This window comes from Athene cunicularia, assembly GCF_003259725.1.
Source record: "Athene cunicularia isolate RWA chromosome 1 unlocalized genomic scaffold, athCun1 chr1_part2, whole genome shotgun sequence".
Classification (NCBI taxonomy): Eukaryota; Metazoa; Chordata; class Aves; order Strigiformes; family Strigidae; genus Athene; species Athene cunicularia.
The window spans coordinates 79,658,657-79,677,439 of NW_020799092.1; the positions used below are offsets into that span (position 1 = coordinate 79,658,657).

General features: G+C 46.9%; 1 protein-coding gene across 1 annotated transcript in view; it reads right to left on the reverse strand.

Annotated features, from left to right (window-relative positions):
- PLXNA4 (plexin A4) overlaps positions 1–18,783 on the reverse strand; it is a 454,909-nt gene that overhangs the window by 424,281 nt on the left and 11,845 nt on the right. Inside the window, exon 2 of the mRNA XM_026862957.1 lies at positions 1,465–2,728. Within this exon, the coding sequence (XP_026718758.1) occupies positions 1,465–2,643 (1,179 nt within the window). The 5' untranslated portion in view covers positions 2,644–2,728. The remainder of the gene's footprint in view (positions 1–1,464; positions 2,729–18,783) is intronic.

The window sequence follows — 18,783 nt, forward strand, 5'->3', positions numbered from 1 at the left end:
CACAGAACCCAGGCGACTGAGAGGTTTCAAACCTTCTGATTCAAGAGGTCCAGTATTGCAAACGTTAGTACGGAGCATAAGCAAGGCAGATTTGCAAATGCATGGAGAGGCTTAACGGCCCAGGAAAGAAACTCCAGTGGGAAGCTCCCAGCTTAAATATAAAGACAGCTCTTTGAAAGTGCAGAGGCCTTGAGGCTAAACAAAAAAATCAAAGCCAGATTTGGGCACAGCCTTTCTCCCTGTGCAATACTCCATAGGGAGATTTGCAGGTCTAGGCAGAAGAGATCCCAACTAAAATGAAGGACTTCTCCCTCTGCACGTTCGGTGTGGGAGTATGAGAGCAGTGTAAGGTCAAGCAATAATGCTGAGGGCACTGGTGTAAAGGGCAAGTAGGGCAAGAGCAAGGCAGGATCAGTCTCCCTGCAATTAAATTTCTGTCTGTGGTCCTCTTGGTCTGTCCTTGTCCTGCAAAGGAACAACAGCAGGAATCCCCCAGCAAAGGAGGCTTCAGTACAAAGGAAAGCCGGAGCAATCCCATATCCCAAGCCCTGACTGCCTTGAGATTATGGGGCAGGAAAGTGCTCTGGTGTCTATCCGTATTCCCTTTGCTCAGACTTGAACTTGCCTCTCACTTAAAAGAGCTAATTAAGGAAGGAAATCAAAGCCCGGAGAAGCGGCTATTACAGCAGCCAGGGTGCAGTGCCGGCTGTAATGCTGATTTCTGTGCGTGGTATCAAAGCCAGCTGTATGGTGGCGGGGCTGACGCAGATTTCTGCAGTGACACTTTAGTGAACCGACTGAATAAACTAAGACAGTTTCTTAAGACCATTTGTAGGTCAGGAACACCAGACTCTTCCCCAATCCTGCCCTTAAGTCCTGCAGTATTTAACCCTTGATCTGCAGCCAGGCCTTGATTTTTCAGTGCAGAGGCAACACAGAGCTGGCTGGAAACCGAATGGTGAGGGACTTTGATGGTTAATGACCCATGCTTTTCAGCCCTAGAATAAATTAAACCCTGGCTTCACAAAACTCCCTGAATAATCCTGCTCCTACTCCAGCCCAGGGGAATAAAATTACACCAGCAGACGCAGAAACCAACACAAGCCATTGACATTATCTAGGTCCTGTTTTGGTTTAGGTTTGAGCCAAGACTGCACAAGTAAATGCAATTTCACCCCTAATGAATTGCACGGTGCCATCCCTTCTAAAGATTTCAAGGTCTCTTGGCTCAGTTCATCAGCAAACATAGCATGCTTGGGGAGGTCAGAAAGTGACAACTTTCTCAGCTCATCCGTGAGCAAACTGAGGCATGAACAGGTTAAATTAGGTGGTGTGGTGATCTGGAGGCAGAACCAGGACTGGAACAAGGCAGTTCCTTCATCCCTGCTCTAGCCATTAAGCCATGTTCTAAGATCTGTGAGCATATGAAGAGGTTAAGGTTGGGTGCTTAGGGGCTTTACTTACCGCACTGCTACAGGGAATGTCCTTGACTTTGAGCCAGGCCAGATCTAACGTCCCCTCTCCCCTGTAGCAGGACTGCAGTCTGTCCTTGATGCGATCATTGATCTTTTTCAAGACAAAGATGCAAAGAGCAGATTCATCTAAGGACTTCATCTTCCTTTTCTGCCCCTTGGAGAAGACTGTGAAGAGGATATCATCCTCAGGGCCAACACCCAAAGACTTGGCTAAGATGGTTCCAGCCTTAGACAAGTAGGCTGCCTGGAGCAACCGGTACTCCACCCCATTCTTCTCACAGCCAATGGGCACCTCAACATAGGAGTTAAAGGCTGTGTCCTCCTTACAAAGCCGGACCAGCTTGGAGGTATAAACCTGCTCCTTCGTGGTGGAGCCAGGTGGTGAGATCATCTCAGGTTGCAGAGTCAGAAAATAGACAAAGTTACCACTGCTGAAGCCATAGATGTAGTAGATATCAAAGTCAGGGATGATGGTAAAGGTGTCTGAGGGGATCTTGATCATAGAGGCCACAAACTCATCATGAAAGACATATGCAAACATCCCATCTGCCTCAGAGTTCTTGGTGAGCTTTCTGCTGGAAATAGTGGGGAAATACTCAGGTTTGCCATCCACAGCAGTGGCAATGAACAACTTGTCATCCATGTTGCTGTAAGAAACAATGACTCCAAAAACAGAGCCACTCTCATTCACCCCAGAGAGATAATGCTCCTTCTTGTGGAAGGGCTCTCCCAGCTTGAAGAGGTCATCCAGCCTCAAAAGCTTACAGATGCCCTGGTAAAGACTCCCACAGGCTATCAACCGATTCTCCTTGTAGTCTATGAGGAGCATTTTGTTTATGTTGTTAGTGGGCGTCAAGGGTTCGTTGCAGGTTTGGACTATCCTGGGAGGATAACACTTGGGATTATCTTCATCAGGACCAGTCTGGTGTGTCACCAGGACCTTCAGGTCACTGGAGAGTTTGTAGATCCTGTTGACAGCTCCCAAGTAAATGTGCCCAGTTCTTTCGTCAACCACCAAGTGGTTGAAGTTTCCCTCTGCTTGGTCTCCAGTGAAAGTGATGAAGGGCCTCTTCGGATGGAGTGGCTGCTGCCTCCCAAGAGGCGACACTGTGGTGGATAGCAGGAGGTGAGAAACCAGGCAAGTCCATTTCCACATGGCCGGTGACATGATTAGAAAGGTTTGTATTCCCAAGGGGACGAGGATTAAAAGCGGTAAGAGTCTTCAAAACACCAATTCCCTGGCAGCCTTTGTCCTACAAGCAGAGAGAAAAGAAAACAAAAGTACATTACTATGGAGTATTCCTTCCTCCTCCCTCCTTCACAACCATGCCATCATCAGAGCATATTTAATTACTAATCCTCCCTTTCTCGTCTCAGAGCTCTCTACTTAAAACCAGAACAAAGGGAGCCCTCCTGAAAGAAAAGATGCTGGTAGAAAGAGCAGAAATCACACAGCAGAGTAATAAATCAGCACCCCTTTACTGTCCATTACACACACAGCGTGCCCCATGGTGCAGCACAAAAATTCACTGGAAGCCAGAGCAGCACAGAAGGCTAATGGTAGAAACATCAAGCAGTATTTCTGTTTGCACTGCCAACTTTGACCAAATTGTGTATTCGCTATCTAAGAAGACAGGAGTGGAGAAGGATTATTATCCTGCTCTTCTGGGTGAAGGACTGAAGCCTAGAGAAGGTCAGGGAGCTGCCTACAGGGACAGGTCCAGATGTATGCTGAGCTCTTTTGCAACCCTTGAAGTTTATCAGGAGGAAGCCAGCTCTGGTCTGACATTAATATCCTTTCTGGGAGACCTCGGTCCAGAACGGGCCTGTTTGAACAGGCTCTCTGTGGCTTCCAGATGAAAGCTGCCTCATGCTGGTCCAGCCTGGAGTACAGACATCGGGGTTGTAGTGTGCCAACCTTCACACACACATCTACAAAGGGCATGCAGCCAAGCATGGAGCAAATTGAGCACCAGGTCTCCTCCCTCCCCTGGGCTCTCACCACAAGACTGCTCTCCACCCACTGTACAACCAAGAAAACTTTGTCTAAAAGAGAGATACAGTTCCCCCAGGCATCTCAGATGACTGAGGAGAAAGGGGTTGCCTAACTATTATCAGTAACACAGTCTAAAGAATGGTGAAGTAAGAAAACTAACAACCCAGGGACCAGCCCGGTGACTTTCCAAAAAGAGGGAAGAGGGCTTCTTTTCACCACTCAGTCTCTTAAAATCTCTGAGGTTTAACCAGGGTGGTGGGAGCAGTACAGGGTTCTGCAATTTGGTGAGCACATCACCAAGCCATGCCATGGAAATGCATCTTCCTACTCAACTCATCCATCTGTTCTCTGCTCCTTCACTTTTTCATGGCTGCTTCTGTACCAAGAACAGCTTTGGCTCTTTATGGCGCCGCAGAACGTGTGAGAGATGGAGTCCTACCAGCCCAGGTCTCCCAAGCTAAGCTCCTCGTTGGATGCTGACTGCACAACCCTTGTTACTGGTGGCCAGGCTGAGGCACACAAGTCTTTCCTCCCTTCATCTCTCTTTAACATCCAGATCAGAATTTCACAAAACTGTTCTTCATTTTAAAAAGGACACAACCCCAAACCCTAGCTCTGTTCCTGCAGGCCAGTGTCCTATCACCTCTCTCACAGAGTGACTTTGCTGAAATCAGGAGTGTAACAAGCTGAGCAAAGGTGATGACAGCCAGCCCCGCACAAGTGGGAGGCGAGGAAAAAATCACTGTTTGCAGATCCCAGCAGGGAGGATGATGTAGCAGTGACACAGGTCTGGATTCGCAGCTTTTTCAAATCTGTGCAGCTCTGCTAACGCCAGTGGAACTGAAAAATTTACTTCAGGAAATAATAAAGAGAATAAATCCTGTCTTCTTTTGACCTGTAGACTGATTAGATCTGATAGTGGAAAGGGTAAATCTGGGCTTGTAGAGCATCTGCAACTTTTATGCCACCCCAAATATTTCAAAATTCTCACAGTAGCCACAATTTCAAAGCTGTTGTATGATCACCTTCACCTCTCACTGTCCTCCCTACCGCAGCAGCCACAGGCATGGGATAGATGACGGACAAAGGTCATTTCACATTTACTTTAGGCGTGTTTACCCTGCTCTGCTTTGCCTTTCTGGTCAAGCAAATATTTAATAAAATCAAGCTTACACTGCAGAGTTTGCAAGACTGTCTTGCGAGCAGGAGAGGATTCGCTCTGCGGGGATACGCAGGCTGGTCACGTAGGCTTTTAATAACCTTTATTATGATAGATAGAGCGGCGATGGGATGAGCTCTCCCAGCACAACCATTCCTCTTTCAAAAGAGGCCATCCTTGAGAGAGCAGCAGAAGAGGGAAGCTGTCCCTGTTTGAGTCCTGTGTTCAGAAACATCACGTGGCGACCCTGAACACCGGCTCCCGTCACTTGTGAGTTATGAACCATATTTCTAACAGACACTGGTTTGATTGGGCACTAGACAGATCTAGGAAGAAATCATTCTTTTCAAGTACTACAAAGATATCTATTTTACCCTATATTTTACTATATTTTGCTCCTCTTAGTCCTGCAGAGTCAGCACAGCTGCAGGACAGGGAAATGGGAACTGCCTTGACCCAGAGACTGAAGAGGTAACGAATGGCCCCTCTTCTGCAACAGGACCCCTCTGCCCACAGGTCATCACAACGCCCAAGAGCAGAGTTGCAACAACAGGAGGAAATCTGCCCATGAAAATAAGTGGCCAACACAGCATAAGAGGAGATGATACACTCCAGACGTGAAATCTTTGAGGCCCAAGCGGGTGAGAATCGCGATTCACTTTGAGGTGAGACTGTTACTCATAGAGGAAGGGGACAGCAAGGGGAACCTTACTCCAGGCAAAGAAAGCAAATTTGATCTGGAAACTAGAGAGACCCCAGTGAGAAATTCCAGGAAAGCTGGATGAGGACTCCCTTTTGCAGCAGACAAGGGCACTTCAAAAATAGTGAACCTCATAGGGAAAGATGCTCACTTGCAGAGGAAAGAGCATCAACAGTCCGGCAGCACCAACAGCCACCAAGCAAGCACAGGAGCGGCCTTTGGGGACAAAGCAGGGAGAGCAGGAGCCTGGGGCTATCTTGCCATCTTCCATCAGCCATCTGAGTGACCCTAGGAACAGGATTTTCTCTGTACGCTGCTGGCACTCACTCCTCTCCCATCTGCTCATGTTGCTTACGCTGTACCCTCTGTCCTGGAGTTCCGATCAGTACTTGAGCCTCTAAGGGCTATAATCTATAATTTGGCTTAATTAATAAAAAACAGCAGAGGGCAGAGGCAAGGAGGACTGGTTGTTTAGCTTGCAGAATAGAGCAGGCTTTGTACTACCCCTTAGAGGATGAACCAAGGAGAAGGGGGTTATGCATGTCTTTTTATTACCCATGTCTGTATAGCAGAAATCATAGCAGCTGAGAAGACAAATGATAGAGTGCCATAGACATACTCAGTCTCTTAGGCTGCTCGGTCTACAAGAGAGTAATTATGTCATAAGAAAAAAGCAAATAAACAAAAGGCCACAGTGAGCAGGCAGTGAGGTCTGGGCTTAGGCTCTGAGCCGGGTATTTCCAAAATAAACCCAAGTCACCTTCCCACAATGATCAGGCTCACTTGCCTTTTCCCCCAGAGACATGGCTAGCAGTGATGCCATGACCCACCACGCAGGGCTGCTGTCTGAGACCAGACTGTCTCTCTACATGGCTCCTGCCACAACAGCCTCTTCACCAGCACATTCAAGACCTCTACAGCCCCAGGGATCTGCAGGGAGAGACCTTCAGGTAGAAAGCAGCCTTGCTTTTTCTCCCTCTGCCAGGGCCAGCTGCGCCCTTCACATGTAGCGGTAGTACTGAGGGGATGCCACAGGTCATAACAATACAAAGCTTTTCCTCAAGACTGGATCTCCTGGGTCAGTCTCTTCACCGCCTTGGCATAAAAAAGCCAAGACACTGCCTACCTCCTCCTCTGACCATGGTTAGGCTGTGGTGCTACAAAGCCTTCATGACATGAAGAATACCCAAAGTAAGATATCATTCTTTTTTCCAGAACTGGAGCTACACCAGATCTGAACCTAGCCTGGACATGAAATCGAAGCAGTGGAAGCCTTCTCACAAATCCACCTGTTTCAGACAGGGTTCCATCCATGGTCAGGGGAAGGTCTCAGACTCAGCTCCCACATAAGGTCTCACAGCGCTCTCTTGTCTGTGGAACTGGTGTCTCTATGGCTTGCAAATAACACATTGCCCATAACACCCTTTCAGTTCACACAGTTTGGTTTAAGGACTTGTTTTGTCCTGAAGGACAGCAAATTACTTTGCTACCCTATGGTGTGGTTACTTTTTTACTGTTATTGACCATTTCCAGCAAAGGTTTGAGACCACTGAGTTAGAGGATAGAGCTTGGTTCTGCTCAGGGGTCTCCAGGACGCAATGCCAAGACTCTACAACATGCAACCTTATGGTGAATAGATGGAGTCCTGGACAAGAAAAGTTTGGGTGAAAAAAAAAAAAAAATATGAGGAGGAAATTTTCCTAACTTCTTTTAACTCGCGTGGTGGCTGTTATTAGATGGGAAATCTAAGGAATGCTGAATAAAACCTCAAAACGCAGCAGGTTTCAAGGGAACAAAGTCAAGACAGATGCGCTATGGCTGAGGAAGTAGGAATAAATCAGGAATAAAGAAGGCACTGATCTGTCAATTGAAAGGGAAGGACTTGGGAGGAAGTGTGCAGGGAGAGGGGAAAGAGAACTGGGGCATTTGGTTTTGATTGACAGTCTCACAAAAGCCATGGTCACATCACTGCACTAGTGACTGGCACAAATCCACCCCACTGCTCCTGAAAGGAACATGTCTCTGGGTGAACACAGGAGGCGACAGCATCTCCTCATTTGGCTCACACACACACACAACCCTCCTGCCATCAAAGGGGGCAGACAGATTCCCATCACCAGGTCCCCTGCCACAGCCACATGTTGGCAGCGGGGGCACTGCAAGGTCAGCGGCAAGAGGAGTCACACCTGAAAGCCTGGCTGCAAAAAGCCATGGAAACAAACCCACCCTGGGTCCAGCTCCAGCCAGAGGCTCAGAGCAAAAGTACGTATGAAAATATAGAACATGACCAAAACGTGCTGAAAAACGGCACTGGGAGATGGAGAAAACTCAGCGCCTCCTCCTGCACAGTGAGTCTGACACCACCCCGGAGTCCTGGCGGCTGGTGGGACGGGCTCGGTGAGTTCTCCACCAGGCAGCACCTGCCTAGGAGGAAGCCAACAGCGCCCAGGACTGCTGGGCAATGCCAGTGGCAGGGGCTGGGCGGTTAATTAAGCCCGGTGTTAATCAGGCAGCACGCTCCTCTGTTTACTTTTGCTGCACATAAGCACAGCTATTCATTCCCCAGGATGCGGGAGGCCGTGCAGAGATGCTGACGAGGCAGAGGCCCAGTGACAGAGCCAGCACAGAGCAGTTCAGCACCAAGTGCAGCTACACAATCCCTTTAATCTCAGCTAAAGATTCGGGTTTTTTTCCTGGCTTTCTTTAATAAACCCTGATTACCATGGATAGAAGCTTTTCTTTGGGAGACGACATGGTGAGAAAACTCATGCAGAGACACTGTTGACAGCTCCCCCAACAAAGACTGACTTCTAACTTCAGATAAATCCTTCCTTCCTGAATTTACAACCTGTCCGACTCCTGATGGAAACTGAAGGAGAGTCTCCCTTTGAGGGCATCCTACGCCAGAGCATCTTTTCTTTGGAGCTCACCACAATGAACAGATCCCAGTGCAAGCTGCAGCTTGTCCCAAATAAAGAGATTAATTTCAGGAGTGGTTGGCTTGAAAGGCACTTAAACTAAGGTAGGGCAACATGGCCTTCCCTCATCACACAGATTATTCTACTCAGGCACTCAGATGGTGCCCATCACCTTGTTACCCGTGTATCTGCCAGAAGCATATTAACTGATGAGATTAACACTTGCCACAAATGGGATTTTCTTCCTTTTTCCCCAATTCCCCCATGTGGTAAAACTGCATGTGGATGGTGTTTCTGCTTACATTTCAGATTTGGTTTCCTATCAGCAAAAGCAGGTCAGAGCTGCGCTGCTTTGCGCTTGGAAGGGAGAGCAGAAAGGTTTGTAATGGTTTCTCAGTTCCTCCAGGAATTTGCTACACAGAGACTCGAATGAAAACACAAATATTCAGTTGTCACAGAAACAAGAATGGAGTTTTGAGGTCATGGAAATAACCTTCAATTCCAAAGACTGGGGTTAAACTCTCTTTTCTGGCGCAGACTTGGACGTGAGTCTCCATGGTTGAGTGCCACCCTCCATGACACAGGTAACTGTATTTCCCAGTCTCCTGAAAGTATTCTGAGGCTAAATCTATTAAAATTATTCCTTATCACTGTAAGTGGGGAAATGTAAACCCCCAGACAAACAAACTATTTTAGCAAGAGCACACAAGGTCATTGATTTTAAGCAAACTATGCCACAATAATGCCTAACTTTGTTGATCCAACCTTGAGGAATGTGTGTATGAGACCATGTAGGTCCAAAGCACTGAGAAAAGTGAAGAATTGCCAAAAGCCAGAGTGTCAGGTTGACTTCTGTTTCAAAGTCTCATTCTTGTTCCCAACAAAGCCATCATACACTCCTGGAACTCTGTTCTCCCCACTACAACATGTTTCCCTACTATATTTCACTGAAGTGCAGCTCTCATGGGGTTGGCTGTGGTAAGCTGGCCAAGAAATTAAAAGGCACTTCACAGGTGAGGAGGCCCTGATCAGCTCTAGACAAAAAGAGGAATAAACACAGACTCTGCCCCTAAAGGAATGATAAATATTGAAAAAAAATATCAACCAGGTTTAATCCCAGCAGGTCTCCCCAGCTTGTATATCAATTACAGCGTTTTAGGACAGCCTTGAGGAAAATGGCATTTCCTTCCTCAAAAGTCAAGATTGTGCTCGCAAATTCCCTTCAGGGCTTCAGGGGCTCTGAAGAGTACCCAAATGAAGTCTTTAAATTTTCTGGACCTGGTTCACATGGGAGCCCTAAACCACCACTTTGATCCTCAAACAGCAAGGAAGGGGCTCTGACCCCAGCTTTCTCCATGAGTCAGCAGGCAGCTATTTTCTTGTTGGCTGAGGCTGTATAGCACAGTTTATGTTGCATTCAATGCCAGTGGGTGGATGTTTCCCCCTGCTTTGCAATCTTGGGAAGATCTGTGAGACACAAGTCCTCTCTCTCAGGCTGAAGCCTTGTAATTAGCACTGTATAAATCCACGAAGAGCCAAATCTCATAAGACAGAGACCATACTTCAGCTGTCTCCCAAAAGCCTGGCAGAGAGAGCAACTCTGCATTCACAGTGACTTTGTGATCACTGGCTATTTCATTCTCAAGATCTACATGAGATGCCAACAAGGATAAAACGTGGGACTTACTTAAAGGGGAAAAAAAAAAAAAACAAAACCTTTAGGCTTTGATCTACTGGTTGTTGGAGCACTGAGATCTATATTTGGAGGTGGGGAAACCACTTGCAAAGAAGCCAGGAGAGAATCCCCAGTCTTCAAAGTCTGAGACTTCACTACATATTCAAAAGGCAGCTGGAGCAGAGCAGCCTGAGAGACACGGGGTAAAAGCAACAATTCTGGGAAAATCAGAGACGATACCAGGATGGGGAATAAGATTCGGAAATAAAGCTTCAGAGGGATGTAGATCTGGTGGATTTGCTGCACAGGATAAGGCTGCAAACCAGAGGAGCTTCAGTTACTGGTGACCAGTACGTGACAGTTCAGAGAGTAGGGAAAGTTCTCTCGAATGAAGGGTGTACAACCGGCCACCCCAATGTGATTAAAGCAGAGCACGGCTGTGTACTCACAGAGATCTGGGATCCTCTAGAGTAAGGACCACCAATCCTGCAATTGTACCAAACCCTACCGTCAGAAATAGGCTGAACACACAGCAGGAGTAGGAACATAAAGAAAACGCTGTTAACAACACTGTATTACTGGGAGGAAAGAGTCAGACAGAGGTGTGATGATTTCTCTTCAGTGATGCAGGGTTTGCAGCAGAGGCTAGAATGGAGTCTCCCTTTATGCTTTATTCAGCATTAAATTTCCTCCTTTCATTTATGGCAGGTTATCCAGCCCATTCTGCAGTGGCAACCACTAGCTATGGATGGGGCCAGTGGAAAGATCTGACACAGCAAATCCTTCATCTTCAGCTTCCCACGTGAGTGGCCAAAGAGAGCAGATGAGCAAGTACAGTCCCATAAAACAGAGCTGCCTGGACCATCTCAAATCTTAGCCAGATCTCAAGACCAACACACACATTATCACTGGTGGGAAGGAGTAATGCTGACCATTACTGTTCCCCCAAACCTAAAGGAAAGCTTCAGTTCACTGCAACCATTAGCATTATTTTTTATAGTGACATCTGTACTGGAGATTATGGAAAAATAAAATATTAGACATCTCCTTGTCTCATTTTCTTTGCGCTTACTAACTCTGACCAAATTCTTAAATCCTTCTGAGTGGGTTTTTATGCACCCATGAATGTCCTGGGTGGACACATGTCAATTATTTTATCTTCTCTGACTCTCTGACAGCTCTTCCACCAACTCGTATCTGTCTTTTAGCCCTTGAGCAGGCCAGATGAGGGACAGTCTTTTTCCCTGTTTCTGTAGTACCAAGGGCAATTAGATCCCAATATGGTTAGTTCACAACTTGCACATGTTATTTGAGGTAATCTATTTCTGCTGACTCCACAGGCTTGAAAAGAGATCTTTAAGAGATGTCAAAAGGCTGACTAGTCCATCCTTCTGCCCCAAAGTTCAGCAGCCCGGGCATCCTCTCCAGATGTGAGATTGCCACAGCCTATGATGTCTTCTCTACAAATGAAATAATACAGCACCAAATAGACATTTTTTTGAACAATGCTAATCTACTGCATGTTTTACTTGGCTTTCCCTTACAAATATAAGAAAAACCGCATTAAAATTGTTTATAACTTCTAATCATTCCATCACACTTTTTGTCAAGTTCAAAATGAAGCAAGGCTCAGTGCAGCTGCTGTGTTCAGAGCAGGATTCCCCCCTGAGAAAAATTACCCAAGATCAGACCAAACGAGAGATGTCCTCTTCAGAGGACTTCCCCTCAGAGCGCTTTGGCTAAAACCTTCTGTCCCCACTTGCCTTGGATTTTTTTAAAGGGCCGTTAAGATGCCACCCAATCCAAAAGGCAGACGAAGGGACGGGGCTTGGACGGAGAGCCCCATGCTCGAACTAGCAGAGACATCCAGCTGAGAGACAATTTCAAGCCCAGCAGCAGCAATGGGGATTGACTCTACTCATTGTGCCGGCAGCTGTAATGAAGCAGTGTGGACACAGCCCTGATAAGCAGCAGCTTTGTGAGTATTTCAGAGAGGAGACAAAAAAAAAAAAAAAAAAAAAAAAAGCAGTATGATAGTATGACATCTATCCCACCGCAATCCTATGATGCCCCATTTTACAGACAACAGAGGAAGACCACAACTTTCAGCAGAGAATCGGCAACAAGACTTGACACCCCCCCCCTTCCCCAAAATTACCTGGATACACCATTACTAATTTGCTGTTCATTTTCTTGTTCAGTGACTCTGTCACTGCAAGGCAGAGGACAAGCCTAGCTGCTGCCAACACACAGAAAGGCCAATGGGAAGTTATTCTTAGAGCCCTGCCCGGCTGTCGCTGCAGGATAACTAGCTCCAAATCATGCTTGACAGTCTCCAGACACTGCTGAGCGAGACAGGACACCTATGGCCAGGATCAGATACAGACAAGAGACAGAATTGTGCTAATACGGCTAAAAAGATAATCACACGCTATGTTTGTTAACAGGAAGGTTAGAAGAGAGCTGATGTTTTATACACGCACAGAGGCTGCATTTGCAAGGAGATACATAAATCTATCCTGTACAGCATACAGACGCATTTATTTTGCTCAAAATTATGCAATTCCTGTACTCCCAGCGCAGGGCAGTGTGTGCATGCATAATTACACCAAGCATTAGCAGCAACACCTAGAGCTCAGGTTGCCTGACATGTTCTGTACTAAGACTCGGTTTTAAGGTCCTCATTACTTTGACAGACCTGAACGGCTCAGGGGACAATTTCCTCAGCTCGGTGGCTGCCTCGGGCTAACATCGCCGTAGAAAGTTGCATTCAGAATGGCTTGGGCAATTCTGAGAACTAAATTAGGAGAAAAGTTTTTGCAAGTTACTGATTTTAATTTTTTTTTTCCCTGTTTGACTTGGTTAAATTCTTTCCACTGTCTTTCTGAAAAGCTTTGGAGCAGGTAGTAAAAATTAGGATTGTTAAAAATTCTAGCCACGCCTGAAAGTCCGTCTAAATTTGATGAAGTTACAGCATCCAATAACACAGACATTGCAATTAAACATTTTGCCTTTTCCACTACTCCCAGGATGGATCAGACAGCTCTTGGGCTAGCACCACAGGAGGAGTAAAACATGCTCAACATCAGGGATGACAGGACTAAGCAGGTTTTCCCCACGCTTATTCGCTGTGTTGGCTGGAAGCTGTTGTGGTGCTAAGCACCGCTGCTGGGGAAAACTCTCCTGTGCTCCCTGATGGACTTGAACCGCAGCTCAGCTTAATTAACCCAGTCAGAAAATGAAAGAAGAGGGTGCTCTGACGCAAGGAAGGGAAGGCTGGAAAGCAGAGGAGGGGGAGAATATTGGGCAGAGACAATTTAAGAGAAGGGATATGAGTGGGGACTGGGAAATGTGGGCAGATTTCAGATTTACAAGTTCTGTAACCACTGAAACATTCCCTCCTCATGAATGGGGCATTGATCCCACAGCTCCTGAGTTTCCCTCTAAGATGGGTTTCCTCCAGCTGCTGACAAATCTGGAGGTCAAATCAGTTACACAAGGTTAAAGTTCTGGGAAGACATTTCCATTTTTGCCTTGCTCAAGAGTTTAGGAAATGCCTATCAAAACAAAAAATGCCGCTGGAGAAAGGAAAAGAAGGGGGAAAAAAAGAGCCAGTAGATGCTGAATAATTGCAGACTTGTCTAGCATCTTCTCTAACCCTTGTATGTGCATTGAGAAGGGGTTGCAGGAGGTCTTCCTGCACCAAGGACAACACTATCCCCTTCCAATTCCTTCTAAACACCAATATTTAAGGTCAAGATGGAACAAGTTACCATATTATGGGACTTAATAGAACCAGGAGGAGCAGCCCCTATTTACAGACTAATCCTATGTAAGTTAAAACCTCACAAATTATGTGTGAAGATGGGGTGGCACAGCGCCTGATGACAAGATGCTGCTGTTACTTTCCCATCCCTCCACAGCTCACACCGGCACATCACACCTTGTCCTGAAGGGCCCTTCCAGCTCCCCCCAGTAAAATAACACATTGCTGCTTGCAAGGACAACCAGCAGCTCTAATCAAGATGTTCCTACTAAGAACAGGTCCTCACCTCCAGAAGTTTCAGTCTAGAAACACCCCAGGGGAACAGAGGTCCAGGGAGGTGAAGACTTGGGATACAGGCCATGGGTTTAATCCCAAACTCAGTGTCACTGCAACAAGTATTCTGCAGACCCAAGCATGCAGCACCAGAGGAACATCCTTTAAAATTGATTTTCTCTCTTATCACCTCCTTTGGTGCATGTTTTAGGAACACACACCCCCTAAGCAGTAAATTCCCATCAGCCTTAAACCCATCCCCTCCGTCAGCACTTTGCCAGCATCAGCAGAATAGGTGCATTACACACCCGAGTGTCGTCGCTGAAACTACTTTAAATAGTTCAGTGGTCACCGTGTTCAGCTGTGAGGCTGCATGGATACGTCCAGGGCATCCTGAAATGATATAGCACAGAGTCCTGCTGCTGGCACCCAGCCTGCGGAGCTGGGGGGAGGAAGGGAGGACGCGTCTGCTCCGGCTAACTCATCTGCTAAAGCTTTCTGCAATTTATATGTGTGCTTCCCCACACTGAGAAACCTCAAGAGGAGACACTCTCCGGCTGCCATCAGCAGTGGCACTTTGTAGACAGCTTCCTGCTGCTGCAAAGCCCACCTGCAAAAGGCAAAAATCTCTCCTTCCCCTTCCATAAATATCTTCCTTTGGCCAGACACTCAGACATGGGTGGAAGCTGCAGGTGCTCTGCACTTTTCAGGATCCGACCCTTCATTTGCACGAACACATGCCTAGTGCTATCAACAAATCCTCAAATCACCCTAGTGCAGCCACAAGGAGGGTGATGCAATTGTTTTAGCTACTTGCACAAAGCCTCAGAATTGCAGACCCATCATGGCAAAGCTGCGTGAGGATAGGTGTTACAGAGAAAACCCAGCTCCAGAAACAGGCATGTGAGCCCATTCAGTCTGCAAAAGATAGTTTATGGGTTTGCAATAACCAGTGATTTCAGATCTGGGTCTTACTACCCAAAAGAAAGTTACTTGTTTGCTTAGTCAGCTGCAAGCAAAATGTCACCCCAAACTCTAATTTAATCCAGATCCAGACACAATCTGCTTTGTTCATCTCTGCTCGTGCAGTCTAAAGGCACCTGTGCCTGAGACGAGGGGCATTTTTAATATGGGGGCGTGGGAAGGTCATCTCTGTTCATAAAATCCTGCTCATTAGAAATGCAGGCCTTGATAACACAAGTTATAAGACCTGAAGAAACACTACGAAACAGATGCGCCGGTGCTGAAACAGTAAAGACCCACAGAGGACTGGTTTCCATGTGCACTCCAGCCCCCCAGGCTGCACTGCAGAGGGCAAACCTGCCCTCGTGTTCCACTGCCTCCATCTCTCCACTCATCCTTCTCTCCAAAACAGGACTTGTTGCTCTCTTCCCTCACCATGCAGGATCCCACATCTTCACTTTGAGTAAAAAGCATTCCAGCCTGCACCCACACACCCAGAACTTTTGGGGATGCAGTCACAACTGTTTCAATAGAAGGTAGGAGCATCCCCCCTGCTCCTGGAGAGCATCATCTGCGCTCCAGCCCCAGGAAAAGGGGGACATGCAACTTGGGGCCGGCTGGGGAGGCCTGGGTGGCTGAAATTTCTCCTTGCTTCAAAAGTAAGAGCCTGTAAATCTTTTTCTTTCACTAGAGAAAAAGGGCAGAGGGAAGAGAAGAATGAAGTTTGGGTTGGTGGTGACAACGTTTGGCTGAATGCAGCATTGGTTTGTACTGGGCACTGCTGAGCTTATCGGGACAGACCTGGGGAGCGCATCCAGGTGCCACTTCTGGACTTTTTTTCTAACTTAATAAAACAAAAGCATAGAGCTAAGTAGAAACACAGAGTTCTCCAAAAAGAGACCATCTAGCAGGTCCCTCTGCCAGCCTGACCCTTTCCAGGCCAGTGTCAGCAAACACGCTCAAGAAATGTAGGACATGCCGCATGGACCACACCGCGCTGCAGCAAGTCCATGGCTACGGCTCAGTACTGTGCAGTGAATCATACTCCAAATCGTCCTCTGTCTCTGCACTACATAGGAAATCCCCATCAGCTGCCTGCAGAAGGGAGCCCACAGCTCACAGCTGTGGTTCTGCCAGACGCCGCAGAGCCAGGATAAAAATTGTAGTGGTGTACACAGGTGTAAAAATGCTATCGCAATTCAATGGGTTATTAATAACAATATATTTATCCTCTGCGGCCATCTGCATCCCATACACCCCCACAAATCCAGCACTTTCCTCTTCCAGCTACAACACACTCTCTCATTCAGGGCAGATAACTCCCCCCTTTTTTTTTTTTCCTTGCCTTCAAATCATGCACAAAGGTAGCGCTCAACAGGCGGCTTCTCTGGTATGGTCCATGCAGACAAACATTGTGCCAAGCACCATGAACTCAGAACAGAGGTTTTTCTACCAAGGTGCCAGAAATAATACAAATAAACTCTTCTTCTCTCCCTGGCGTTATATCTACAGCTCTACACATCACTACCAGCAGGGCTTTAAAACTAAAACAGACTGGGCCTACGTGGCTTGAATTTATTCTGGAAATTTATCTCTTCTTGCTGAAAGCTCTGTGTTTGCTTGATCTTCCTGCCTTCCAAGTCCTACAAGTGCCACATGTTTCACAGCTGGATTCCTGACAGAGGAAGAAAACAGGAGGAAAGAGAGAACAGATTATATATATATATATATATATATATATATATATACACGCACAAATGCAATGGCCAAGGCTTTCAAAAGTGGCCTGTGAACTTCAGAAAAGTAGCTTCAGATATCTCCAAGAGACCTATGCACAGGAAACACAGAGCTCTTGAGCTTCCAAAAATCTGCTCTCCACTGGCAGAAGAGGAAGGAAAAGGAAATGGGGGGGGTTCCAAAGGACTTGCTGCTCTGAAGATGCTCAAGACTAGCTCTTGCAGGAAAGGATTTGCAGCAAAAAACTGTATCAGGGAAGGCTGGAGATAAGACAGTCAGGAGGAAGAAGGATAGATGTGTGCAGCAGTAAGGGAAATGTTGACTACTTTTAATTCTCAAATTTGCTGGAGTGCGACTACTAAAATAATAACGTGTTTGTCCAGATCCAGGAGAATTTGTTTACCCTCAGCAGCTGTGACAGGAGAATATCCCCAGGCTCCAGCTCAGCCAATGGTCCCACAAAGACACGGGCAGCAGCATCCACTTCCAACCTGCCAAGCCAACTATAGAGCAACAAAAGCTAAGGGGAAGAAAGCCTGTTTATCCTGAGCAGCATTTCAAAAAAAATCACACCAAAGGAGAAAATGAAGAAAATATTATTTCTTGTGAAATGAAGTACAGTGTTGTGTAACACGAAGGGGAAAAAAAAATTATCAAAAACAAAGCAAACTAGTGATTCAGTTCATAAATACAGGAGAAGGTCAGCTTCCTCCTCACCAATAACTTGGAGCTGCAGGAATCGAGCATGGTATTTGATAGAGGGCAGATGCCTGATTCCTCCCTCTGCGTGGGAAGGCTGACACGTCCTCCACCCCTCTCTGTCCACCTTCCCACCACCTAGCGGCGTTGCCACGGGCTGGTTTAGGACCCTTCTGCTGACCGCCCTGCTTCAGCAACAACGTAAACCTGTTTAAAATCCACTCCCTCTCAAGACTGAGCTGAGGAAGGGATTATTTTTTTTCTGTGTTTGAGAACAGGCAGTTGCTGTAAAAACTCCTGCCTCAGCCCAGCAACAACGAGACCTTGGAAGAGGCTAATTATGGTGGAGATGGAAGTCACCCACTGGAAGAGAGTACTGGAGAAGAGGCAGATGAGCATAAACCCGCACCTGGAGACCTTTTTACTTATTATAAAATAAAGCTGTTTCTGCTGCCTGCGTTACCAGGGAAAGCGAAGCAGGAGAGGAAAGAGGACAACTACCAAGTCAAATTCCTGCATGGAAGGGGCCGTGTTTTTCTCTTCCAACTCACTACTGCAAGTCTGAGGAGCACAGTCTTCAAGCATCACACTGTAACTTTTGCATATCCTTGTACAGGTATGGAAAAGCCTAAAATTATCCTATACACACACACATACATACCCAGAAGGAGGGGAGGCAGAGCGGCAAAGCAGCCTGCATGGACACATAGGCTATTGCTGGGGGGAAAACGCATCTCAACGCACCCTGTGCGTCGACCAGCAGGAGCCTCAGACACTTCTGCACGAGTCCATGCACGACCAAGGCCTGAGAAAGCAGATTGTCACCAAGTCACAATCTGCTTGGGATCTCCTCCAGGCTCATGGCACCTTGTGTTCCCCCACTTGAGTGCTCATGGCCACGTTCCAGACGAAGGAAGCACTTACAGGGATGAGAAGTGGTGCACAAACCTTCATCCTCTACCCCTGAGAACCCCTCAGTGACCCCTTTGCAATCAGCAGAGCCTGGACCAGCACCTCCTGAAAAGCATTAAAGCAACCGAGCTGACAGGAAGCCGCATTCCCAGACACAAAGGTTTTTCCAAGATTATACCATTTATTCCCAGTCCTGTGGTGAAGCAAAACCTCAAACTTTTCCCTTCCTTTCCTCTCCTCCCTACAAGCTAGAAAAAAAAAAAAACACCAGCACCTGATCAAGGCATGTTGGAGGAAAAAAGAACTGGGCTCATCCTGAATCCCTCCTAGCTCTAGCTGTGCAGCGAGGCTGCTCTTCCTTCTCCAGAGATCTCATCCTGGACCTGCAAGACCTTTCCTGAACTGTGAGCAAAATTGACAATGATCTGTGAAAAGCGCAGGGTGAACAGATTGGAATTTTCTAACTACGTGTATTTTGCATTTGTGTGTCGAAACGTGCATATAAATATG